A 15709-nucleotide genomic window follows, 5' to 3' on the forward strand; every position below is an offset into this window, starting at 1 on the left:
TAAGGAAAAAGAAACTTCCGCACGGTGCACCTGGGAGACAACCTCTCTTGAACAGCGCTCCGTATTTCTATCAATCCACGCCCTCATGTGACGTCACGGGGAGAGAGGTCGGGCCTCAAGAGGAAGCTTTACCTCGGGCCCAACTCCGACGCGGCCTATTCAAATACATGTAAAACGCAAAAATGTTTTTTTTTTCTGAGATAACCCCTGGGCAAACTTTAATGAAATTAATTGCATTTGAGAGAGAACGTTAAATTCTAGTGACTGTTGGGAGCGGAATTTCTATTTAGGTCCTGTATTTTGTTAAAAAGATTTTTTTTTAATTTGAAAGCTTGAAAAAAAAATAGAAGCATGAAGTATACAAATTAATATCTCTGTATCAAGAACAGGTATCGCGGTTCTGTAAACGGAATCCATTAGATCATTGAAAGCGGACAAATTCGGTATGTGATCTTATATCTTACGTGAATTCGTTACGTTGTTTACAGGGGTTATGCAAAAGCCGCATTTCCATATTACTAAATTTATTGACATACGTGTGTAACACGTGAATTCTGTCCGCTTTAGATGTACTATTAGATTCAATTCACAGAATTGTATTATAATTTTTCATTGCTCAGTTAACACAGTTGTAAACCTCATAGTTTCGTTTCTGAAAATTTCCGATTTTTGGCAATTTTTAATAAAAAGTTGATGACCTACGTCGAAAATTCGTAACCACCAGTCGCTAGATATTAAGGGTTTTTTTTTTTTCAGTGCAAGAGACCTCGTCAAATTAGGTCCAGTGGTTGCAGAGAAAAACTAATTATTCTTTTACATGTATTTAGATAGGAGCGCCGGAGTTAAAGCTTCCTCTTAAGCTTTGCTAGAGGGTGTTGCTTCGTCCCTCTCGCGCGAGGCATGAGGGTGCGGCGAAAGAGGGGAGGGGGCTCTTCTCCAGCGGCTGCTGGGGTGCAATCTTGTACGCGTCCCAAAATCGAACGGAGGCGGTCCGTTCTTTACGTCACGAAATCGGCGGTCCGTTCCGTTGCGTTCGTCCGATAGCAGACGACACGAAATGATTGAAATCACGCCACAATTGACGTCATGGCTTTCGTCACGGTTCAAATGGACCAATCGTGTGCGGTTCGGTGGAACGGACCGCCTCCGTTCTATTTTGGAACGCGTACAAGATCGCACCTCTGCTTTCGCTGCGGTCGTGCGGGCGCCGTACCTTGAAAGCGATCTGCGGCGTGGCCAAAGTACGCGCCCGCGCGGGCCTCATCTTCAACGCGATCAGCAATGTTTGCAGAGTGCACGTAGTGTAGGTAGGTTGGTATGCGCTGTGCTTTGGAGGTTTTGTTCGCGTTGAAGCGAGAGATGCACGAAGGCCCATCCGGGGATCGCTGCTGCTGTTGCGATTCCTCACTCCGGCATTCTGACAGCGAGTTTCAGCGTTCACTGAGCGGGATGTGTTCATGTATTCCTTGTGCGTGCGTGACACCGTGCTCGTTAATTTAGTTAGGACATGTTGACGGACTAGTTGGTTAGAATCCATGAGTGCTTGGAGCACTCGTGGATGTGTAGGCGCGACTGAACGAGGACGTAGAAAGGAACTGACAAACAGAGACAGCGCTGTATCTGTGTGTCTGTTTCTTTCTACATGCGCGTTCAGTCGTGCTTGCATAGTATATATTGGTTAATTGAGTTAGTAAGCGAATGTATACAAGTTTATACGGCCGATAACATTATCTTTACTTTGTATAGCCATCTATTAATTTGCTGTCGCAATCGGTGCTTCGCGTTTCAGGAGTAGCAGCGACTTTTCATTCCTCCAGCCAGGCGCCAAAAGGCGACTACTTGTTGGCAACCTGATTGAAAGAAAATATTAGAAATCATCATCATGCCCATCATTATAAGTTTCCTGTACGGCTGAACAGAACGGGATATTGGGAGAACTGCGGAATGGTTCTAGAGGTCACATCCACATAGTCGACAAAACGTGTAATCGCACACAGTGTAAAAATAGCAAGGTATGAGAAAGGCTGAATTTGTTGTACGCCAACTTCTTACGAAATTACTTTAAAGCCTTTAGCAACACTTCACATAGTAACAAACTCTTTCGTTCTTTTCTTATTTTGCAGGTGAAGCACCTGCACAGCATCGCAGGCATTGGCTCGTTCCTCTACTGGAGCTTAAGTTTTATTTCCGATTTTGTGTTTTACATGGGCACAGCCATCTTTGTATTGCCGCCCATTATCTATTACCAAGCGAAAACGCTGAACTACAGCTTCATGCGTAAGTGGTCAACGAGCGTGCCTGAGTTACATTTCTTTCGAAAAGAAAATCGCTGATGATTACGATACTCCCTAATGCGAAATTTGAGCGCAGCTCTATAAGTGTTTTTATTTCGCGATTTTTATTGGCTGGCACGGACTGCCTGTCTCGTGCGGCACGCTGCAATTGGAGCGAAGTGCGGCGCGACTGCCTTGCGAGCTGGCTCTCGCAGATCGGGATATCGCGAGAGCCAGCCCGTGGGTGACGCGTGCGCGCGATTCACAGCAGCAGCCGCCGATAGACATTCCCGATGACGCGCGCTGCTCAGGCGCCATCTCGTAGCCATCGTCACCGCACTACGCTTCTCACGCTTTCGCCACACCCTCCTCATCCGCTTTCTGCCTCATGGTCCACTCCCTCCCCCCCTCTATCCGCTTTCCTCCTCGCGTCTTTTATCCACCGCTGCGCTCCGTGGTCGCTTTCATCTTTCGCTGTGCTCGTTCGCTCGCTTGCGCTGAAGTACGACGCCGAGACACGCCGACGCCAGCCGCGGGAATGGGCGCCCGAGAGCTGCGCTCTAAAGAGATAGCTTCTGCGGTCTCGCCACTTGTTGAATTGACGTTCAAGCTGAAAAAAAACGGGGGGGGGGGGGGGGGGGGACGCGAGCTCGGAACACAGGTACCAGCACTTTGTAAAAAAAAAAAAAACTTTGAAGGCGGTGCTTTTGCGGTAATACGCTATGACGCCTCCCTCTAGATGGACGACGTACTCTATATTTTCAGCAGCTATGGCCTGCATGATTAGTGTCACGTCTAGGAGACCATATTTTTGAGCAGTGGTTGCCAAGTTCCCTTCGACCATACAGTTTCGTACAATATACTGGAAGAAACTCTGGCGCTGTAATCGTTGATCCGCCATGGGAATGATGGGAAGCACATGGATTTGTCTGATCTTCGTGGTTGTTAATACAGTAGTTTATGAGTTTGTTCATTACGCTGTGTGTGCCTTTATTGTCGTAAATTTCAGAGCAATGTATACTTTTCTGAGTGCAGAAGACGCTGCGAACGCACACAATTGCTACTAATTGCAACGATTCAGCTTGCCGAGGTGGCCAAATCGAAACGGACCAAGGGTCCCAAGGCACTGGCTTGCCCGCGCTAAATTCATAAGAGCGCTATATGTCGCTTGTCGGTGCATGCGTGCCTGGCGTAGTGGTTTCATCATCGGGCGTCTGTGCTGGATGTCCTGTGCTCGAATCCCGGTGTCGCACAATTTTAATAATGTTTATTTAATTATCTATTACGCAGTACATTGTTGAATATGAGGTGTTTACAAAGTCTCGAAGTCGTTTGAATCCAGAAGGACGAAGGTTATGCAAATCCACGTACATCCATACATAATTCACATGCTGGCTCGACAGCCCCCACTGCTGCTCCCGTGGACAGTAGCGCCAAAGTTCTCTCTAGTAATTATTGTATGAAATTCTATGCCTTCGACCAGATGGGTTGCGCCGAGTGCCTACGCCAAAAAGCGGCGGAGCTTGCGAGAGTCTCTATCCCGCGTTTGCCCGACCAAAATTTCCCAGCGAGACATGTGACGACTATTTTTCTGGGGAATCTTAACACCTTTGTGGGAACTTCTTGCTGGGGAATCTTACCTCATTCGTGCCTCAAGATGTGCCTTTGCGCAAATACTGTGGAGGAGGACGCGTTCTGCTTTGTGGACCGGTTATACATCCGCAAAACATGATCATAGTGGCCGATACAGAGTGTGTAATGGCGAAGCGTCAGTATTTTGTCGTCATTGGTTAGTCCCCGTGTCACGAGGGCACACGAAACAAGGTTTTCCGATTGGCAATGCGTCCTTGCGCTCATAACCAGGGGCATTGCCATGGGCGACGTTAGGAGTACGTGCCACATGGACACGCTGTGTGTATGCGCGGCTCAGCCATGAACGACAAGTTCAATATAAGGCGCAGTTGAATATTGAACACTGAACACATTCTCCAAAGTAACATTTCACTATTCATTGGTCTGCGGCCTCTAAAGTGGCATCTACCAAACAGCGCTTGTTAATTTAGTTAGAACACGCTGGCGGGCTAATTAGCTTGAATCGATTATATAATGTGTTAGTGCAACTGAATGAGGACGTAGAACGAAACAGACACAGAGAGACAGCGCTGTCTCCATGTGTCTATTTCTCTGTACGTCTCTGTGTGTCTGTTTCTATCTACGTCCTTGTCCAGCCGCGCTTATTCATTATATCATTGTTAATTTAGTTAGTTAGCAGATGTTTACAAGTTTATACGGCAGATAAAGTTACTATCTTCACTTGGTATAGCTATCTATTAGTTTGCTATCGCAATCGGTGCCTCGCCTTTCAGGCGAAACACGCGGCTTTTCTTAAAACAGCGTTCCCCACACTGCAGAGGGTTGTTCCGGATCTAACTTGACACACGTCCTGCCTCGACAGGGAGCGAAGTGCAACTTACGGTGGTCCAGAACACAGCGCACTATACATGTTGAGTCAGATCATAAGAAACCAACAGTTGTTTATTCTAACGGCCAGACAACCGTACGTCTTAAAATCCTTTCTTCCACCGTATTTTTTTCAAGCTCTTCTTTTTTTTTCTTTGTTGTTGTTAAACAGCTCGGCTAAATTTAGCTGGGAAACCCTATAGAGCAGATATTTCACTCTGGTTACGCAACTAGACTTTGCCTCCTCTTGGCTCCCGTGATGCATCACATCTCGTTTGCGTTTCGTGCGCCTAGAGTCGCGTAATTTTTCAATCGTGCTTACGAGACGCGTGCTTCTATTTCGCAGAATGGATCTTCTGTTTGAACATCCTGCACGGCTTTGCCGCTCTGCCGTTTATCTACCTATTCTCCTTGATATTTTCCCATCCTGGCGTTGGATTTTCCAAGATGGCGATATCGACGTTCGTCATCTGTGAGTTTTACCATCTTTCCTTTGGCTCCGTGATATTGCAACATAAAAGATTAAAACTTGAATTCGAGTGATTTGCAATGCTGGTAGCTGTGGGCTTTATATAAGGTTGCTTGCACGACCACTTGAGTGAAACTAAAGAAGAACGAGTTTATTGAACCGTTAGAATTGTTGCTCAGGATTAGAGCTGCCACTTTCGCACGCAAAAAGAATATTATCAATCGCAAAGCACGATTAGGTCTCGCACTATAACGTTTCACACTACCGCCTCCTGAAGCTCCCTGTGTTCTGCCCCTGCGTTTTCTTTTTACTGCGACCGCAACAACATGGACACTCCGGGCGCATTCTTGTCACCATCGTAGCCGTCACCTTTTTGCAGTGAAATCAAACGAGCAGCGCAATCTGGGCACCGTAACGTGCAATTCGCATGGCTGAGTGGAACTAGCCTCCACTACTGTCTATTGAAAGCGTGTGTGGCCCAGGCTTGAACCGTTAGTAACCACATTGCTGAGCGCAGCATATAAGGGTAGGATTAGCATTATTAGGGCATCTCATGCGCATTCGCTAACCGTTTTCTCGCCAACTTAGGCTGGGTCGTCCACGGCTTCATTGTATGAGTACAGGGCTGCTATGATGATGAAACCGCGTTAGCAAACAATAGTCTGCACAAGTTTGGTCACGAGTATGTGGCATTGCGAATGAACGACTCATCATTTAGACCATGAACGCGAACTTTCTTTTCTGGGTATGTGACACTGCTCATGTGCCGAAAGAGGAGAGCGAAGTCTCCCTGTTCATTCAAAGTTTAATAACGCTACACGCAAATTTGCGTTCTGCGAGTGAACGCCTGGAAGGTACACATTTTTCTGATAAGCGTATGAAAACTTCCGCAGCTGTCCAGTGAACAGTCACCTTATCATACAGGCAACACCAGGAGATATCTAGAAACACAGCGAAAGAATGGATGTGGTCTCGTGCCACTCCTGTGTCTATAAAACATGGCAACTAAAACAAAAGGGCTTTATGGGGCCAAGTTTTATACGCAGGAGTTACACTCGCCGTGTAGCACTCGTTCCTGTTTAAGCGTTTGTCCAGACGTCCTTACTATCACCTCTACTTAGGGGGAAAAAAATGTCGCTACCTAGATCATTCCAAGCCGCTCAAAGATCGCAGCTTGAAGCGATTGTTTAATGAAAAATCCATTTGTCGTTTGGGAATCAACACTTCCGAAACTCTTCTGTGAGCGCCCTATTACTCATCAGCTATTTCGAAAGCTAGCTCTACAGACCGACTCCTGCCAGATGCGTTCCCGCAGGGCGCTTCCTTCTGTGTGAAGGCATGAGGGGTACTCCGTTTACCCTCACTTGTATCACAGCGTAAGTGAAACCAGCTATGCGTCACATTTGAATAAACATCTTTGATGTGAATTTGGTCACTGGATACGTGCCACTGTGTGAACAGTGAACGGCGAATTCCCTTGATAAGCCCACGGTAGACTAGTTCATGCAATTTCGATTTAGTTTACTGCAGTTCAGTGGCACTTCTGGTTCATACAAAACAAGCCCGGCGGCACTTTTGAAACGATCCTTGCATTACCACTCCAGCGAGTGCAGAGAATGTTGGAAGTGTAATTGGCAGTGAATTCGTTCTGTGCGAAGCGTTCACAGGGTGTGTGAAACAAATGGCTACGTGCGGACGACGCCATGTTGCACGAGTGCAACGAGCAGTGAGGCGCAGCATTTCCTGAATAAGTTCAAGTGCAGGCGTATGGGAATAAGCCTCAAAGTGACGTGGCTCAGCTACACCAGTAGGCTATGTGATGCTCCATCCGTCGTTGATTAAATGAGTCATTCGCTCTGTCATTCAAAACTGCTATGACACAACTAAGCCGCTTTGTCTGAATTTGAGTGCAACGCAATTGCCGTGTCCATTTCTCGCCGTGCTTCTATCTTCTTTTGCGGCGGCAACTACCTTTGTCACCATTTTTTCTCCTTTTTTTTTTTGCAGCTTTGCTGGGCTGCATGGCGTCGGTGTTTATGGAGCACTACGCGTTCACCCTGGACAGCTTCCCGCTGACGGTGGTGATAGAAATAGTGCTACAAGTTCTGCGATTGCTGCCTTCCTTTTCGTACTCCAGGGGCATGACGAAGCTGTTGCAGCTTGCCAGTGAGAACTTCATCTGCCGCATCGGTGGACAAGTGCTCGAGGCCGCCTGCTTCGCCAAGACCGCCGAGTCAAAGCTCTCGTTGAAACAATGCTGTGCGCGTAAGGCTCTGCATCTATATTTTCTTTTCATAGCCGGCGCGATTATAGTTAGCATGGTAGCCAGAAATTAGCTAGCGGCCATGTTTGTGGCAGGACAAAATGCTGCTTGTAGCGTCATAGCGAATTCTCAGCGCTGCCTTTTTACCTTTGCACAGATATGCACGAACGCGAACTGCGGTTCGCATGATACCTCTAGAACAGCCGCTGCCATTCTGTACATTACAGCAGTGTCGCAGGACACATAGTACAATAATGCGTGCTCGATGCAAATAGATTGCATGGCAATTGACGCAATGACTGAGTATTCCGGGAAGAGCCGCTACATTCTTTTCCCTAACATTATCCACAATTGTACAACGCTTCCGAAGCAACATAACTCCATGTGCAAGCGTTTTATAAGTGATTCTCAACGCTACCTTCCGGCCTGTGCGCAGATATGGACGACCCCGACCCGGAGCAGTACGCAATCAATCCACTGGATATCCACCCGTATTCTGTATTCTACGAGATGCTAACGCTCGTTCTTGAAGGTCCTGTGCTTTTTATCTTTTTATTATTCCTTGACGGCTCCTGGCTCCCTCGTCTCGACCAACGACTGAGTGAAGCAGCGCCTGAACAGCGACTCCGACTCGAAGTCCATCCTGGTGCTCAAGGCCTCGCCGCAAACGTAGGCGGCAGAAAGGTACCTTCGGTTTTACCTTTTATGCGTTGCATATTGCAATCACTCAATTCAGCCCTTGGGCGCGGCCGGGCAGCCACCATTGGCCTTTAGCGCAACCACGTGACGTGACGTCACGACAGCCGGAGGAAAAGCTGGGCCCCAACTCGCGCAATATGCAACGCATTCTTGGCTTAACCAAGCTAAGCCTGGCCATTTCTTTTTACCTCAAGTGGTCCAGAAGCGTCCAATGTGTGTCACGAACTATACAGGACATCACGGAAGGGAATTGCAGGAAGGAGGGGGGAGGGGGGTGGCGAAATGCCGAAGGTGCTCAAATTCATCCTCCTCTTTGATATTAACGTCTTGGTGAGGAGCTTACCTGAAGTTTATTTTTAAGTTAGGAAAGGAGTACGAAAAAAATGGGTTGTTGCGATGTAAACGTGTGCTCATATATCCGATTTCATTGGCAGACCTTGGAATACGTTTGAAAGGTGCGTTTCCCTTTCTTTGTCTTTTTAATAGATGGATCTTCTATGAATTGAGCATATGTTCCTACTACAGATACTTTTTTTAACAATATGCCACATGAAATGCTAATATGAATTGTCTTTCTTGAAACAAAAAAAAACACATTGCCCAGTTCAGCGCTGAATGTTACTTACCTATGTGTAGCACAAAAAGCGCTTCACTTCGTAGGCTAGTTACTGTGTATTCGAGCGGTCTCTAGATTAACGGATCAGATAGGGTAGGATATGTATGGTCAGATGAGGGTACGCACACAATCACATACTTTACAGCGGTCATGGGCTAGTGGCTACTATGACAAATTGTCATGCTACAAGTTATCAGAACTTCATGCTGCCATTAGGAAGCTAGCAGAAACTTATCCAGAGCTGGTGCTGCGTTAATTCTCAATGATAGCAAACCTTCTTCATATTCGTTCAGGCATGGGCATGTTTGGTACTCGAAATTATGCGTTATTTTTAGTGCACATGTTCAAAACACTGGAGCTGTCTGTGCCACATCTGTTTGTCTTCGAGTACACGCACTGAATGATATAGTGGATGCTTAAATCAAAAAAAAAAAAATACCGGGCAGCTATATTTGCGAACTTGTGACTTCGTTACCTACGTGAATGCGCAATGTTCCGTTGAATTCGCGATATTGCGTCGAACCAGTACCGTTGAGAACGAAGAGGCCAGTTTATGTGTAAAAGGAGAACGGTCGGTTTTGAGATAGTGCAGGCTGGTACCTTTCAGCGAGTACTGCGTACCCGCTGGTACATATACTGGTATTCTCCTCGAGGACACACAGTGGCGCCATGTGCTGGAATCTTTCCATAACGTAAAATGCGGCATCACGTGATACCGGTTGCGAAGTGTTCGGCTTCTCCAGTGGTTCAGCCATGGTTAATTGCGACCGTTTGCATGTTTGAATCCTTGCCATACAAGGATAGCAAACCTTCTTCATTTTCGTTCAGGCATGGGCACGTTTGGTACTCGAAATTATGCATATGGCAAGACCTTGGCAGCAAAACAACTTAGCGCGTACATTCGTCTCGTGTGTAGGGCAGCAGCAAGCGAGCAACCCGATACTTTATTATTGGTTATTCAATTCGCGCGATCTTTCATACAAGTAGCTAGCTATGCGCGCTTTTGCCGCTAAACAGCACTATTCACGGCATTCGTAGCGGGAAGTACGGCTTGCCATTTTCGCCACAATTATCGCGGGGCGATGATTTACCACCTGTCCATTATTACGCGCGGAACTTCAACCACTTGTATTTTTGTCTCCCCAATCCTCGCTTCTAGCGTTTGCGCGCATGCAGGTTGCATGCTTCTCGGAGCAAAGTGCTTTGACTGATGCCATATAAAACGAGCACGCTTGAAGTCCATTTTCAGCGAACGTATCAGCGAAGCATATCGCTGCCGCTGCGTTTTGGGGTACGCGTGAAAATTCACACCGGGATCGGTCGGATACGTGCGGCAGTGCGGTATCAAGCAGTAAATCATGCTGTAAGGGTGGGCAAGTAAATGAAACACGTTATCTGCAACCCTACAGTCGAAGCTTCAGTCGCCCAGCCAATGAGCTACGTTGGCTGCAGCAAGGGCGCGAACGCTAGTCACGTCATGTTACTTTGTATGCCGTAGCGACAGTAGCGTCGGTATCTCCAGTGGTGGCCCTCGAAGCTAATGAGCCTGTATAGAGTGTGGTTCTTTGCACGTAACGTATTGGTGGAGGTGCGCGTTCCCCGTCCTCGTCGCAAAGTTTCGAAGTGGCACGTTATTTCGAGTCTTCCCCCGTAGACCCATGGTAAGAAATCTCGCCTAGTTTCTTACCTCAAACAAATATAACGAAGTTTAACCTTTTTTTTTTACAATAGAACAAACCGCGCTGGAGGGACGCCAGCACTTGCATTTCATACACTAGTATAACAATAATACACATTCGGATTAAATGATTGTACTACGATTTGCAGGCGAATACATCGCAGAAAATGTTTTTTTCGAATATCGTAAGGAATTGGATGGCAATCGACATGAGCGCGAGCTTTTATGTCTGTATGTATATTTGTATGATACTCTCGTATTTGGTGAGCACCAGGTATCAGAATAATTTGTACACTTAAGCCTTAAAAATGTATTTTTTTACTTTGACTTTATCTCTCGACTGTTGAAATACTTCAAAGCTGCATTTTTTTTTTATTCAGCAATTAGAGCGAAACTGTTAAGAGCTATAGTTTCCCCACTATCGCGTCCGCGTGGAGAATAAGATCCCGTGCAATGCTGGGCTGTCCAGCTGCGGAGGTGACGCAAGCGTTTAAGCACTCCCTACATGGGCCGATCCCGAAGATAGTACTATACTGGACCGACCCGCGGCAAAAGTGAAGCAGGCGTCAAACATTACCCATACGTGAGCCGATCCCAAAGATAGTGCAATACCGGGCCCACACGCGGTGGAGGTGAAGCAGGCATTAAGCACTCCCCATACATGGCCATTCCAGATAATTCCATAATACATTCCAGAATACACTCCAGGTAATTTTTTTAATGTCCTATAGTAATGCGATGGCAATTGACGTGAGCGCTAGCTTTTATGTCTGTATGTGTACTTGCATGATCCTCTCGTATTTGGTGAGCACCAGGTATCAGAATAGTTCATACACGTAAGGCCTAAAAATGTATTTTTATTATTCTGACTTTATCTCTCCACTGTCGGAATATTTCAGCCTTCATTCTTTCTTGTGGATTCGCCAATGTTCTGAAGGACATTCTCTGCGATTCTGAATCTAAATATAGGCATATACTTCCCAGAGAAAACGTCAGAACCGAAGATTATATCAACTTCTTCACAGGCTGCCAAGCGCGAAGACACGGACGTGTGCAAGGAAGACAAGCTGGTCACTGGCATACTCTACCAGCGCCTGCCGCCGCCACAGGGAGTCAGCCCAGCAATGATTGTCTGCCGCTTGGAGAAGGCGTACGGCTACGTCGACACCAACGTGGTGCTGAAGGCAAGTTTTATTCACCGCTGCCACTTTCACCAAGCTGAAATGCATAGCGGTAGATATGGTAATATCCCCATTGAAAAATTCGTTTGCCCCATAACTCCCATATCCAATAATTTGATTTGAACATACAAGATCCCCTGTAAAAACTCGGTTCTTCTATGTGTCATATGATGTTATTGGATATAAGATTTATGGTGAATACGGGAATCTTTGAGAAGGGATAGCTGATGTCTATTAATGTAAAAACGATCCTGTCGTTACCCGCCGCGGTAGCTTAGCGGCTATGGCGTCGCGCTGCTAAGCACGAGGTCGCGAGATCGAATCCTGGCCGTGGCGGCCGCATTTCGATTGATGCGAGGTGCAAGAACGCCTGTGTCCCGTGAATTGGGGGCATGTGCAACTGCCCTGGTGGTCAAAATGTATCTGAAATCCTCCACTACGGCGTGCCTCATAATGAAATGATAGTTTTGACACGTAAAACGCCAGAATTCATTCATTCATTCGATCGTTCGTCCCTTTACCTCACCGCCAGAGATTCTTGATGTCAGTACCAGTGGCAATTGCGGTTGCAAGCATTGAACAGGCACTCAAACTCTGTTCTTTAAACATAAATTAAATTGTTAGATTTTACGTGCCAGAACCACGGCATGATTATGAAGCACGCCGTGGTGGAGGACTTCGGATTAGTTTTGACGACGCGCGGTCATTTAACCTGCACCCAACAGGGGAGATTTTTTTTTCTATTTCGCTCCTATCTAAATGCGGCCGCCGCGACCGGGGTTCGATCCCGCGCCCTCTGGTTTAACATCGAAACGCCAAATCCACTACGCCACCATGACAGGTCACACTGTTCTTTACAAGTTTCTATAGAATAATCGATGAAATGAAATTTCTTCAACAACTTAACGTAAAGACATGTCTTAGAAATTTCATCGGAACAGGGAATGGGAATAATGTTAAAATAATATTAAATTCAATATTGTTAGTATTACTAAATAATATTGAAAGTGTAGACGCACAAAAAAACGTCTGGCAGTTTCTCCCGAAGAGCGAAGCACTGACAACGATAGCAAGGTTTAGCGTTCCTCTTGAACTCCTCAACGATACGCAAGTCCGACTAAACGGACGCGACATAATGCGGTTGAGCCGAAATTGCTGGCATCCTTAAAAGCTTTAACATGCCGTGTAGGGCTTGTAATGGCATCGCACAGGCGCCTCTACGCGGCCCGTCAAGAGCAGGGCCAATCAATTGTGACCTCACTTTCATGTTTGAGCACTGGTGTTGTTTTGCACGTTTAATATCTAATGGCGTGATAAGATTTCTGATAAAAGGAATGCACTGTGAACTTTATGTGTCATGTTATTTGCTCTTGGCCTGTCAATCAAGAACGTAATATCTGGCATAAACAATTTTAGTGACTTAATAGCGTATCATATATATGACATGAATAAGCATATAGCGTACATGTACCTTCGCGCAGCCCCACGGCGACGCAAACAACGAATGCGATGGCGACAATTCGATTCGAGTGCCCGTATATTGCTATATACGCATTTCCGCATATTGCGCGGGATGGGCCCATCAAGAACGTCCCGTAGAATGCACGGCTATGTTGGAACGCTAACACGCCGTAAAACGTTTACGTAGCCGCAGACAATAGGACATCGGAGAGGGAAGCATGATTGCAATAAAAATAAAAATAAGTAGGAGGGGGCGATTATTGGAAGTTTTTAATACGAATCCAATATTAAGCACTCACTATCGGTATTCCAAAATGAACTCTTTGGTATTTTCGATAGCCGAGACTAACCAGATAATTCGCAGCATTCGACTCTTAATGTTCGGTTATGGTTCTCCGTCTGCTAAATCAAACGTCGTAAGTTACCTGATGTGCAACGACTAAAGTGTTCGAAGAAATGCAAATCAAAATTGGTAATGCAAGCTTCGTTTTCGATTTCGTGGCGGAAGCACACATGATAACCTCTGACTTTTCCTTGCACTATTTAATTTATAATGTTATTTGCAGTCTGGTTATGTAGCATTTTATCCCTTACGCTGAAAGCGTAATGTTTTTCTTGCAACGGGCCCTTTCACGTGCTTCTATGGCGCACAAGTCCTTCAGCAACCTTTTCTTTTACTGCGATAACGATTATATTGGCACTTCAAGCACATTTACGTCGCCGTCATCGTTGCCGTGACACTTTGCATATATATATATATATATATATATATATATATATATATATATATATATATATATATATATATATATATATATATATGCGTGTGTGTGTGTGTGTGTGTGTGTGTGTGTGTGTGTGTGTGTGTGTGTGTGTGTGTGTGTGTGTGTGTGTGTGTGTGTGTGTGTGTGTGTAAGCATATGTATGCTATATGCCTAGGGTATATTGCTACACTGTTCTATCAATAAAGTTGCTCGTACCAGGCCTTACGTTGTATGAGTAAATTACTACTGTGAAGTTTGAGAATGGCAGGACCGCAAACATATGTAGGTAAATAATATTCACAGCGCATGCCTTTTACATTTAATCTTCTCAGTCTATTAAATATTAAAAGTGCAAATCATCACTTCTCTTTCGTTAAAGTGATGACAATTTACTAGCGCGGATTTTTACTGGCCGCGTAGTGGCGCCAGTGCAATGTCATTACAAGCCCTACGAGGCGTATTGAAGCTCTCAAGGGTAAGAGAGAGAGAACAACTTTATTGAAAATGCCTGCAGAATCGGTTAGGCTCCCTCCACGCAGGAAGAACAAGCTTTTACCGCGACGCGGCCACTACGTCAGTCTCGTGCGTTGTGCTCCTCGAGGTCTTGGTCCCTTGTTACTTCCGCGGGTCCGAGAGGGCCGCCGCCCCCTTCCTGGGGGTGCTGCCCCACTTCTCGGTTTCGCGCGGCCGCTGCCTCTCTAGAGCTGCCGAGACCTGCTGCACGGCCTTGAGTTGTGTCTCTTGGTCATAGCTCCTTGTTGCAGCCTCTAGCTGCGGCGGGATCGTCGTCTTCTCGCGTATGTCGCGTCTTCGTTAGTCGGAACCACGTATAGTTAGAACACCGTCCGAGAAGTCCAAGCGCAACGCTAAACCTTGCTATGTTGTCATGCATGCTACGTATGTTGCACCTGGCGCGACTTCCATGAATATTTGTCATTTTCTTTACCTTCTTTCAAGTAGTTCGGCTGTAAGGTGAACGTTATCGGTGCTTAATTACATGTTTCCCTAGCATGCACAGTGCTGAGACCAAGCGATGTCTATAGTGCGTAAATCTGTATACGCCTGGAACTACTCTTGGGGCCGAGCGGTTTTGACGTCGCAGATCTAGTTTTGCAATGACGAGAGCATGAACTCACTGCTTTGTTTCCAGCACCGGTATGCTGAACGCAGTGTCACTGTGTCACCGTAAGATCATGTAAATTACAAGCTTGAAGTTCTTGGTGGTGGTAGTCAAGATTATGTGGGCAGCGTGATGGCGGAGAGGGTGAACGGCAAGCAATGTATTACTGTGCATGGCCAGGGTGAGAGCTCAGAACGTTAACATTTACTTCGCGAAACTTCGCCCATCTTTGCTCGCACATGTGCAGGGCCTGAGTTTCACCGTAAGACCGTCCGAGTGTTTCGGTCTCCTTGGCGTCAACGGTGCTGGTAAAACGACTACGTTCAAAATACTCACGGGGGAGATACTTCCGCACAATGGCGACGCCTTCGTTAACGGATTCTCAGTCGTGAACGAGGTGACCCAGGTGAGCACACATGCCTGAACAACAGTGCACCTTCTAACCTACACGTGAGTAACTGTGTACGTGAGCCTTTACTCACAAGAATCGGCAGCTATCTGCAAGAAATTTAATGATTGCGGACAAATATGTCAAGATTTTCTCTCGGGGACGTGCTCCTGATCCAGTAACCATAGGATGATACTTGAGCGGTCAGAGTGATTCACGGACGTGATATGCGGTTAATCCTTTATTGCGACACTTCTTTGTTTAATTTGGGTCTTGCGAACATCAATTACAACTATGTCGTCATGTGGCTAAATAGGCGAAGTGTGGCGAAAATGGC

The 15709-nt window shown here is 46.2% G+C and overlaps 1 protein-coding gene across 3 annotated transcripts in view; it reads left to right on the forward strand.

Moving 5' to 3' along the window:
- Positions 1 to 15709, forward strand: part of LOC135908031 (phospholipid-transporting ATPase ABCA3-like) — a 114311-nt gene that overhangs the window by 83580 nt on the left and 15022 nt on the right. For all 3 annotated transcript variants that reach the window (XM_065439794.2, XM_065439797.2, XM_065439802.2), the window contains 6 exons: positions 2124 to 2277; positions 5080 to 5205; positions 7210 to 7467; positions 7902 to 8149; positions 11484 to 11642; positions 15232 to 15390. In XM_065439794.2, coding sequence (XP_065295866.1) covers positions 2124 to 2277; positions 5080 to 5205; positions 7210 to 7467; positions 7902 to 8149; positions 11484 to 11642; positions 15232 to 15390 — 1104 coding nt within the window. The remainder of the gene's footprint in view (positions 1 to 2123; positions 2278 to 5079; positions 5206 to 7209; positions 7468 to 7901; positions 8150 to 11483; positions 11643 to 15231; positions 15391 to 15709) is intronic.

The sequence above is a fragment of the Dermacentor albipictus genome, chromosome 1 (genome assembly GCF_038994185.2).
Source record: "Dermacentor albipictus isolate Rhodes 1998 colony chromosome 1, USDA_Dalb.pri_finalv2, whole genome shotgun sequence".
Taxonomy (NCBI): Eukaryota; Metazoa; Arthropoda; class Arachnida; order Ixodida; family Ixodidae; genus Dermacentor; species Dermacentor albipictus.